Here is an 11,563-nt window from a genome sequence, read left to right as displayed (position 1 = left end):
CTCTCTATAACCCTGACAACAAATCAAATGTTTTTTCAGTTAACAATGGTGAGGAAGAATGAGATTTGTGGTACACCTATCTGGTGCATGTGCATACAGCCCTCAGAGAATATTGCATACTAGTCATTAAAAAATACATAGTTCTAGTTTTGTTAACTGAGATCTATTAACACCCGTGACTGGAATCAGAGGTGCCTTTCCCCACCACCCAATCTCAGGCAAAGACCAGAGGATTTTTATTTACTTGCTATGCCTCATTTCCCATAGCTTCTTCCAAGCAGATCACTCTGCAATGGTCAATTTAGTGATGTGACTTCTCCAGCACAAACAGGAAAAGAATGGAAGACTATAGTAATTCTAATATACCAGGAAAGATCCTGTAAAAACCCAAAAGAGATGGAACAAGTGTTAAGAACATGTCAAAATAATGTGAAATTACCCCTGCATCAGAATGAGCTGATACCCATGTTCTGCTAAAGGGCAGAAAAAGAGCCACTTACCTTTGACCAGAAATTGGTTTGGGTGGGAGGCTACTGTTGGTTTGCAATGACATGTACAATCTTAAATATCCCACTGCTTACAGGAAAAGATGATGATTCACAGGAATGGCCAGTTATAACAGGTTTAATGGTAAACTTCAAAAGACATCACATTTCGTTTTCATCACAAATCCTTCTGCCAGACCCACCAACTTATTCAAAGCAAAAGGCTATGCAAAGCCAAAGAAAACTACAGCATGTGGGTTTTCTGAAAAAGTGCTTTCTGACAAGCCAGCAAACACACACCACGAGGTGGTGATGGGACTGCCTATCCCATGGCTCCATCAAAGAAAAGAGGATCTTGAAACCTCAGGTCTTCCTACTTTCATGTCTGTTTTTTATTACTCGTGTCATTTTACACAGATAAAATTCATTTGTTCCAGGCTGATCCTCCCAACAAAAACATAAATGTTCCTCTGAAGTTCTGAACTCAGAATTCTTAGGTCAGATCCTTGAGGAAACCAATACATATTCTCCTACAATAACATGAAGACCCATTTCTACAACCCTACAAGCAGGGTAAGTGGTTAGGAGATTGAGAGAGGTATTCAAGACAAGCACACATACTCATGTGAAAGAACTGAGGTGGTTTTTCAGAAGACAGTATTTTCCATTGCCCTAATTACAAGAATTGTATTTTCTCTTTTAGAACATTCAATTCTTCTGTCAATTACTACCTTTGTGATTCAGTCCCAAACAGCAAAACCTAATTAAAATCTTATTTTCCTAAAACAAAACAAGGAACCCTTGCCAAACTGTTAATGACAACTTTTTCTTCCCTCACTCACAACATAGTGATTGCTACCTTCTGGGAAAAATTTTCCAAGTTGGAGCAATAGATAGATGCACTGACATGCAGCCATCTCCAAAAAGTGGAAGGCAAAAGACTGTTTAGGCACAAGGTACTAGCTTCAAAGGGCAAAGCAAATTTCACACCAACAGAACATTTCTGTAGACTACCCTTGAGCAAACCCCTGACTAGATCTTGAGTCTAATGCTCAAGTGCAGCTTGAAGAGAACCACACCAAGATACACAGATTGTGCTCCTGCTTGCAGGGTGTCAGTTGAAACCTTACTACTGTATCTATCAGTTTTGGTTTGCAGTGAAGAGAAAACCAAGACCCACTATACAAAGGCAGTTATAGTAGAAACAGGATGGAAAGAGGAGTGGGGAACAAGCATTTCGAGAAACAGTACCTACAGAAAATCCAAATGTGTCTGGTCTCATGCATAAAGCTTGTGAGAAAGAGAATTATACACCTTGAATTGCAGGCAAATTACTTTTATAACTTTCCTGCAAGATTGTATAATTGAATAACTGAAAATTATACACATTCTTGTATCACATTGTGTAGAAACATGTATTGTGTAGCATGATGTTTACAAAATATAAATTGGTAAGAGCTTCCATCCTTTCATGTTGTTTCTATGTATGTGGTTATAGACTCTCAACAGAAAGGAAACAGAGGGCAATTCTAGCTTTGAAAATTATGAATGAAGACTACATTGCTTAGTGGCCTTCACTACCTTTCTCTTTCAGCTTGTCTTCACCAAAACAAATACCACCAACAGGGCAGATAAATCACAGGCTGTTCCCAATTTCTTCTGGACAACAAGGCACTCCATTTAGCTTCACACTGAGAACCTCAGAACTGCAAGCAGAAACGCCTGCTAAATATATTCCAGTAGGTTAGTTCTAAGTATTGTTAAAGTTCTTAGACAGCCATATCTACATCTCCCCACTTCTCAAGACTAGCTCTCCCTAACCCTGGTAAAAAGACTGCACTATCCTTTGTTTAGAGTTGCACAGAAGTCACTGTGTTCCTGCTCCTGGAGGTGATATCCCCAGCACAGAAGGTTCACAATTTGTTTGACAGTTGAAGATTTGGAAAATTACAGCCAGCTTTGCATCTCCTCTTCATACTTCTGGGGATCAATAAAAGGCTTGTCAATGGACCGGATCATCAGCTCACCACAGTACACACATTCAGCTGCCACAATGTCATCAATGTCAGATTTGATCTGTTCCCGGCTCTGCTGCCCCTTCCCCAAGCTAATGGTGTCTGCATCCTTGGGACGATGGTGGCTCTTGGATGGCTGGCTGGTAGCTGCCAGCTTCTTCTGAAGATCTTCAAGTTTTGCCTGCTTATAGGCAGGAAGGTTAGGGAAAACTGCTTGGAGGAGACAGTCGTAGTGAAACATGTGACCACACAGGAAAAGGTAAAAAGGGCGGTTTAGAAGTGGAAAGTCACAAGCAGCACATTTTTCCTGAGGCTCCACAGAGCCATATTTATTTCTCATTTCCTGGATGTCCTCTCGGATCCTCTTGGCACTCTGCGTGGCTTCCTCCATCTCCCTTTTCAGCTCCTCGATGTGCTTGTTGTAATCCTCCAGGGAGTTACAGATTGCCTCCTTGAAATGGTCAATAGTGACAAAGTCTGGAAAGAATGGCAGCACATCTTCAATCTTCAGCAGGGCACAGCTGGAGAGGCAGGCCATTGCCTTCTTCACATCCTTCTCTTCCTGAACAACATGGCGAGCAATCTTCAACCACAGCTTCTTCCGGAGCTCCTCATCATCTTCAGGAAGATCTGCACAGGACTTGGCAAGATCAACATCCACCTAGAAGTCGGACAGACAAGGAAACAGAGTTAAGCTTCCCTCTTTGTTTACCCACCATTCAACTTCAAAGCCTGCTGTCCATTTTAAGAGGCATTTAAAAAACCTCTATTGCAATCTCACTGCGCTGGACTGCACTCCTGGCCTGCTCCTTGTTTCCATGGCAAACACCTCTCCTCTCCACCAGTACTCCTCACTGAAGATTAGCTTGCTACCCAACAGAGAACAGAGGCCAGCACAGAAAGGGCAAATTCATGTTATAGTATCTTTGCTGGCCACACATTTCAGCGAAGACACAGCAATTCCAATAGGAAAAAAATCCAGCATCTCCCTGAAGGTCAGACTAAGCTGACAAAGACTTCTGTGATAATTAGCAAAGCTATGAATAGGTAATTAGAATCCTTAACAATAGCTGTACAAATCTTGCATAAATGCAGATATGTTAAAGGTATTTTATGTCAGAGACTGAGCTTGAGACAGACAGTACTCTTCCTTGTATTTTCCATGCCTCCACCCTCAGTTATGGCTTGCCAGTCAGCTGCCTACTTTAAACAGCTGTGAAAGCACAGAAAAATGTTAACAGAGCCAGGTCTTTTTTCCAAGCCTCAGCTACACCGCTTTGATACCAGTGAGTCCGTCCAGCTCCTCTCAATGCTCTGCTGTTCAAGGTAACTTGAACAAGCTACATTCCCGTGTATCACAGCATGCACAGATAAACACATACCTGTAGGGCGAGATCCACAGCCTCCTCATACAATTCCATCACTTTGTAAATGTGGACACATGCACGGTGGTGCCCATGCTCTGCACACAGGCGTAGTGCGTACTTCAGGTCGTAGTGGATCCTGTTTGGGTTGGTTCCTGCTTGCTCCAGGTATGACAGCAACGAGTCCGGCCGACACAAAGCATAAAGAGACAACAAGTAGTTGTGAATGGCTTGCTGGGTTTCCTCCAACTGGTAGACACAGAACTCCATATATCTGATGGCTTCATTGATCTGCTGGGTGCTGGCACTCTGGCTGTAGTTAACAAGGGCTGGAATGAGGTTCCTGGCATCCAGTCTAGAGCCCATAGAAATCCAAGCATCAACCACCTTCTTGGGAATATGCTGGATGAGAACCGGAGAGAACTTGTAGAAGAGTTTCTCGTCTCTGTGCCTGGACAGCACATTTAGAGCCTCATCGTACTCGTCATGCTGGCAGTGGTGAGCTACTACACGCTCGTAATCCTGCATGATGACTGCAAAGTAGACCATGTGCTCTGTGTCTCCATGGCTTGCCAACAGCTCATAAATAGATGCTCGATTATTAAAAAGACAGTCTTTGTTTTTAGGACTGCTCAGGAAAGTGCGGAACTTCTCCCGTGTATCCAAATAGAGATTTCGCTGTGAGGGATCTCCTTGCAATATGCCCAGCCAGTTCAGGTACAGCTCTGTCAACCACGTGGTCAGCAGAGTAGTCTGTGTCTTCTCTGAAGGCTTTAGGTTACTTAGCTTCTTAATCAGAAACTCCATCAGGGCCTCTTCTTGCTTGGCTTCAATGAACTTCAGAGCAATTTCCTCAAAGTAGTTCTGGGTCAGTGCATAACATTTGGCACTGTCCAGATACCTCTTGTTTTGGAAGCAGTGCTCTGCCTCTTTGGCCAACACAATGTCAAGACACTCTGGACGGTCCTTACAATACTCTTTTGCTAAATCAAATTTGTTCATATTCATATACATCTTCCACACATCTCTGGATTCCCGCTGGACATGGTAGCGGAACACTACTTTCTCAGTGTGGATCCATATCTGCTGGACTGTGGGATCTTTAATCATGCGTGTCAGCAAGCCAAACTTCTCCAGGAACAGATCCTGAAAAACAACCTGTCCATTCAGAGTGCAGACAGCCTTCACCCGGTCAGGCAGCAGCAAGAGAAAGTGGAACTGGGTAAGCACAATGGATATTGGCTTGTTCACAGTTATGTCAATATCAGGAGGATAAACCCAGACTCGTTCATCACTCAAAATTGAATCAGGACGACTGTAATCTAAGGTACCATATAGAACACCGTTTCCCATCATCCAGGCAAAGGAGCGTGGGTTGGAACGCAGTTTCGGAGTGTAAAAGGCTATCTCGCTGAAACCCAAGTTGGCTGGAAATTCCCGAAAGCTGGGCAGATGGTCAGCATGCACAGCAAATATGGAGCTGAAGCCTTGCTGCTCAGTCCCTTCAGGCACTTTGCCAACAAACTGAAAGAGTCTCTTCCTAGTAGTGGCTATAATAAAAAATTTCCCTTCTAGCCCTCGTTCAATTTCCAAGCAGCAGACTGGGGCAGGTCCAGATTCCTCCTCCAGAGTGTAGACCTGTCGGAAGTACTGGTCAGGGTTAGTGCTGAAGAGGCTTCCTTCGCTGACAGAGATTTCAGCCTCATAGATCTGCCCCTGGGATGTCCCCACCAGGATAGGCCCTGTGTTGGTTTCTGAACCAAGAAATTTGTTCCAGCCCACACTTTCAATCAAGTGTCCTTTCCAGCGGGAGAGTGCCCGCACTTTCTGAACACTTCTGTTCAGGTAAAGGCATTCGCTGGTGTTCAGAGCAATCAGGAGATGAGAGCCTGCCAACAGCAGAGGGGTATGGGAGGGAGAAGGAGAGAACAAATCAAGACTGTGCCTAAGCAAGCCAAATTCCTGCAGCTTCGAATCTTAACATTTGATAAATTCCAATATCAACATACTTAATCCAAAACTTTCCCAGGCATTTATGGGAATGTGGGGGATTTCCATGCTGGACCAGAACAGTAGTCCATATGTTGCAATGTTAAATAACTGGTACCAGATGCTTTAGCGAGAAGGTATTCTATTTAAATAAATGTTCTAAGGATAAACACTTCCCAGAGTTCCCTCCTATCCCTGGCAGTTGGCGAGAGATATGAGCATCTCTTTCCAAATTTTTGTTTAGTTTTTTAAAATCAGTCTAGGCTACAGTGAACTGCAGATGTTTTATGGCCCTTTTTAAAAATTCCTATATAAAGCATACAGCAGAGAGTGACTGCAAACCTTCCTTTGATTGGTTTTAGCCTTGCTCAGAACAGCCTAATTGCATGTGTTCACTTCAGAGTCTGAAAACACAACACAGGCACAAGCCTGTGCTTTACTAATAGCAAAAGGGCAAACCAGTGGGGAGGGGCCCTGGGAAAGTCTGGCTCGTGGAAAATTGATCTGTCCTCCTTATGCACAAAGCAGAAAGAGAACTCCTTCACCAGCACTTGCTCTGCTCTGTTCACTGCCTGTAAATATCCATCACCCACTGCCTCACCTGTGTGGTCTAAAAACATCTTGTAGACTTTGGCTTCATCTTTGCGTCCCAGCTCTACCTGATTAGGTTCATCTGGCTTTCCAAGATCAATCCTGCAAAGAGAAACCATGAATGCATGCTGCCAACAAAAGTTCACATACTTGTAACTCCTCACCTGTTTTCCATATTGGGCTCGTGGCTTTTTATTCAGTTTGCAAATGTAAGTTCTCTAACAACTTAAGGAAAAAAAAGAAGGCAGGGGAAAAACAAACAATAACTTCAGGGTTCTGGCAGCATTACCTGAGAAGGGTGTCTTTCCCAAGGCTCATACAAAGCTGGTTAGAGGAGACCACTAAGCTGTTAATTTTCTCAGGAGGAGCAAAATCAATCCTCTGCTTGTTAAATATTGGTGTTTCTTTTTCCAGTCGCGCATTCACATATCCTGGAGAAAGAATGTGAACGCTTAGAAACTGAATAAGAGAAAACCCCATAACAACAACCCCAAACTACATGAAAATCCAGCCTAAAAGACTAAGAGGATTGTGTCCTGCTCCAAGTTTTACTGAGAAGGAAGCGTGCTCCATGGAGCATGAATACAGAGGGAAAAAAACCCTCTAATTCCAGCCCTGCTGGTGTTGAAAAAGACAATGTAGTAGTGGAAAGTAGCCTGCTCCTTACAGGCAAATCCTTTAATTGTCTATTCCACCAATGCTTTCTCCTTGCCTCTGCCTCACCTCTAGACCAGCTGCAGAATCCTTAAAGTACACTTTTTCCAGAAGAAAGGTGCACATGCAGGAAGAGACAAGCAATCACAACCTGAGTAGGCAGCCTTTTGCATGTGCTTTTTCCTATGCATTGATCCACACCTTACACACTACCCACTTATACAAGTGTGCATTCCTTTATTTCCAGTTAAGTAGAACTGATGTTCTTCTTTTCAGATTGGGGAGTCACAATGCCACAGTTTATATTTGCTGGTATGAACTGCAGTTCAAAACATGTACAAAAAGCTCCCAAGGTACAGACTCACATGGTATCATAACCAACCAATTTTTATATATATAAAGGGGAAGGATAATTCTGGAAAACCCAAATGTTACCAGATCATAAGTCACATTCATCCAGGTAATCTCAAATTTTTTTCAGACTGTCACCTGGCAAAGCAAGGCTGACTCAGCAAGGAAACTCATAGGAAGGAAAGGGAACAAATAGCACCTGTACAGAGGTAAGGGTTTAGAGTTAAGAAAAAGCTGTTTATGGTTTAATTCCATAATAGTTCAAGCCAAAGTATTGGATTTTAGCATTCTGGGCTCTTTAGGCCTGTATCCATTACATTTATAACACCCATAGCATCATCACCATTAACATGAGGATTTTAGCTATTGTCCCTTATAGGAGAAGGATGAGCTTCCTTAATATACAGTTCTCTATACAAAGGAAATGTCTATTTCATAACATTCATTCCTTTCAAACAGTCTCTTCCCTCATCTTGTCCCCAGTGTCCCTCTTCTGTTTAATCAAGATTCCACTGCAGCATTTCACACCCTGATTTCTGGGCAAAGCTAACTATTTCCTCAGACCTTTTTATCTGTCCAAAGATCTAAGATCACCAGTATGATCTAGTGGGTCAAAGCAGACTTTTCAAAGCTGGAGCTACAGTACTTGAAGTTCACAATGCAGCAGGACTTCAGGTTGGATACAGAATCACTGCTTGTTTACCTACAACCTTGAGAAACAGTACCTGCAATTTAACAAGCACAGGGAACAACTCCCTGAAAATTAGGAATAAGTTTCAACATCTTCCAAAATTGCAAACCTAACCTTAAGGACTGCTTTCGGGAAGGTAACTATTGTATCTTTTTACAAAATAAATTCACTTAAACTGCAGGTTGTCAACAACTTTTACCAACCCAAATGTTATTAAAAATTGCCTGTGTGGCCTGATTTAAGAATAACTGAAATCCTGATTAGGCTGTGCCTAAGCAGTTCCCAAACTTCCTCTGCCAATATCAACTGTGAGCAAACAGGCAGATTTCTCACATGTAAGACAGCTATGACTGAAGACAGTGTTTCATCTGTCAAGAAGAAAAGCTGAGTCCTGGAAAAATTATTTTCCGTGACATGACTTGTCCCAACACTGTTCTGCACAACACCTATTCAGGCCACTTATTCTGTATCTAACATTGCACAATAACCATGCATGTCAAAACAAACAAGGGGAACACACCTACTTCAATATCTAGACTCAGAGTAACTGTGTCAGTGTATTTATACTCCACAGTATACATAGCATGACAGAATTTATCAATTCTTAGCACACAGATGAACCTCACAACCTGGTTTCCCCAAAGGTTACCAGTGGGCAACACTATACAAGGAAAAAATCTTGAAAGAATGTGTCCATGTATTTCCAAACTTGTAACCCAAAACCACCAGCTCTGCATAGCAGCTGGTACTACCATGACAATACCAGGTACAATACAATCCTCTCATAACCTACATTTCCCTAGCACACCAAAAAAACATTGAGAGGTGACGTCTAGTAGAAAATGGTTATTGAACCTAGTAAATCTTGAATTGATCATGGAATAATAATGAAATAAATTTCTCAGACATGAAAGAAAAAACGGACTGGTCATCACACTGTTACTTTACACTGATGGGACACCACACTGAGCAATGCAGTATAGCAAAGCCTCACATCCCTTGACAGAAAAGTGTAGTAGTGATACAGATTGCTTTGCAGGTCACCTTGCCATCGTGTAGTCAGCCTAAAGGAACCACTCTAGAGAAACCACTCTTTGATAAACTGCGCCTGGGTAAGGAAAGGAACTCCGTGCAGGACCAGCTGCGCACACATCCATAACACGATAAAGCGAGGCTTCCTCAGAAAGGAGCAGAAAGGAGAAGTAAAGTGACTGGGTGTTCTCAACCCGCTAGCACAGCTCTAGCTGCACAGGGCTGAGGTATGGCTGGTGTAATTTGTGACACACAGGCACCTGCGACTCCACGCACTCTTCAGCGTTTGCTCCCGCAGCCCCCCTGGCCGCAGCCTCCCACACAGAGCAGCACCGCGGGTTCGCTGGGCTGGCCTGCATCAGCACTCTGCCCAGCCAGGAATGGAGTGCTCCCCGTCTCCAAACACCTCCCACAGCAAGCCGTGGGAAAAACAAGCCGCAGCCGAATGCTTTGCCCCACACGCACACAGTGACACACCTCTTCCAGGCAGCACAGCCTGGCGTGCCCTGCTCCCCACCCGGAGCTGCCGCCTCTCCTCCCCCTCTCGGCAGGAAGGCCGCACGCGGGAGGCCCCGGCGCACACGTACCGGAGTGCGGGATGCCCACGGTGGCTCGGCTCTGCGGCACGGACACGGAGCGGTGCAGCGAGTCCTCGTACTCGTCCAGGATGGACGCCATGGCCCAGCGCGACCCGAGCGCGGCGCGCTCAGCTGACCCGCGGCACGTGCGCCTGCGCGTGCGCGGGCGTAGCGGGGCTGGCGGCGGGGCCGCTGCCTCACAGCAATGGCGGCGGGGCTGGGGAGGCGCGGGTGTGTCTTGAGCCTGCTGTCCCCGACGCTGCTGTCCCCGGTGGTGCCCCGGAGCTGGCCGGTCGGCCTGTGCCCTTGCTGCCGGGCCTTGGGCTCCGCGCGGTGCCTGCCGCTTCAGCTCACTGCCGTGGATACCGGAAGGCTTATGTCGTATTAAGAAAGGGCCCACTCGAATAAACAAAGTCAGCATTTTTATACGCCAGTAATAACCAGAAGTTTCTCTAGGTGGGATGCACGCTCTGGGTTTGTTGTTGGATATAACATCAAAACTTGAATTTGCCACCAAAGAGGGCTAAAAAGAGGTAGGTTGGCGTCCCACACGACCACTGGAGATCCCTCAAATGACCACTAGAGACCCCTTCCGTAATACATAAGCACGGTAATAAGACCTACACAATTAATTAGCAGATGTAGAAGGCTGCTCGGAAATAGCTGTAAACTTCTTGGAATGTAAATACATATCCATATAAAAAATTGTATATAGATAATAGAAATGTGAATCTCAGTGTGCATAACAGGCAGAGATACACCCCCTACCCTCCATTAACCTGGCGCTGTAACAAAGTAGTGGCCACTTTCCAACCCGTAGCTCTGATTTGAAGGTTTTCTTTCCTAGTTTTCAGTGACACTGTCCTGTTGTGTGCAGCTGCATGTGTGAGAAATTACCTCATTAATGCAGAAGTGTGCCCTACTAGAATCAGTCCTGATTGCCAGAGCAATTCTACTGACTGCAACTGGGAATTATCTGGTTTAAAACACTGTAAAAACTCCTGTGTTGTGGCTCTCATGTAGCATTGGGTGGCAAAATCTTGGCTTTATCACTAGAATGATCATTGAGGCACAGCATAAGGGGATCCAGTGTAAGGTGCTCCTTGAACTACACTAGACTTGCTCTGCAAGTTTATCCCAGGTTTCTGTGTTGGACTCAGTTTCTGTGTTGCTAAATAGTATTTATAACCTGGAATTTTCTTATGTTCTGGTGTGCCAACAACTGTTATTTACAGTTTTACTGTCTAGCTTAAACTAGCAGAATTTATAACAATGGCATTAACAAAAAAGAATAGTCTCTTACACAACCCTTTGGGTTTCATCCTATATAAAATGAGCAGAGAGGTGTATGTGTACACTGTATGTGTGCCATACACCATACTGTGAGTATACTGTATACTGCATATTAGACACAAGCTTCACTTTCTGGAAGCAATGGAGAAATGTCTCTCAGGGTACAGGACAGCTTGCAACACAGAGGGATCCATTACAAGACACAAGAGGTCTTCCCAAACTTAGTTTGCACATCAGGTGGCAGTGAGGCACCACAAGCAGCAGTTCCATGTGGTTGGCCTCTCACAAACCAAGTTACACCTCCTTTTTCTCTGCTCTTACTGGACACCACACCCTCACAGACTAGAGCTGTGGTCTGCATCACTCAGCCTCAGGCCTTCTCCCCAGGGCTGAGCCAGACATGCAGGTCCCACACTAGCTGGGTTTGTGAAGGCTCCCATGGCACGCCTCCACAGGGTCACCTCTGCCTGCTTTGCTAAAAACAGAACATGGCTTTTGCTGACCTAGCCTGCCTGCAAGC

At 44.6% G+C, this 11,563-nt stretch overlaps 1 protein-coding gene across 1 annotated transcript; it reads right to left on the bottom strand.

Moving 5' to 3' along the window:
• Nucleotides 1-608: 608 nt before the first annotated feature.
• On the bottom strand, nt 609-9,888 carry VPS18 (VPS18 core subunit of CORVET and HOPS complexes). Its single transcript, XM_030950174.1, has 5 exons — nt 9,760-9,888; nt 6,734-6,875; nt 6,455-6,546; nt 3,883-5,753; nt 609-3,161 (listed from the first exon to the last, which is right to left on the bottom strand). Exons 1-5 carry the CDS (start codon nt 9,848-9,850, stop codon nt 2,433-2,435), a joined length of 2,925 nt encoding a protein of 974 aa, XP_030806034.1. The 5' UTR covers nt 9,851-9,888; the 3' UTR covers nt 609-2,432.
• Nucleotides 9,889-11,563: the final 1,675 nt, after the last annotated feature.

The sequence above is a fragment of the Camarhynchus parvulus genome, chromosome 5 (genome assembly GCF_901933205.1).
Source record: "Camarhynchus parvulus chromosome 5, STF_HiC, whole genome shotgun sequence".
NCBI classification, from domain to species: Eukaryota; Metazoa; Chordata; class Aves; order Passeriformes; family Thraupidae; genus Camarhynchus; species Camarhynchus parvulus.
This window is presented reverse-complemented; position numbering and strand designations above follow the sequence as displayed.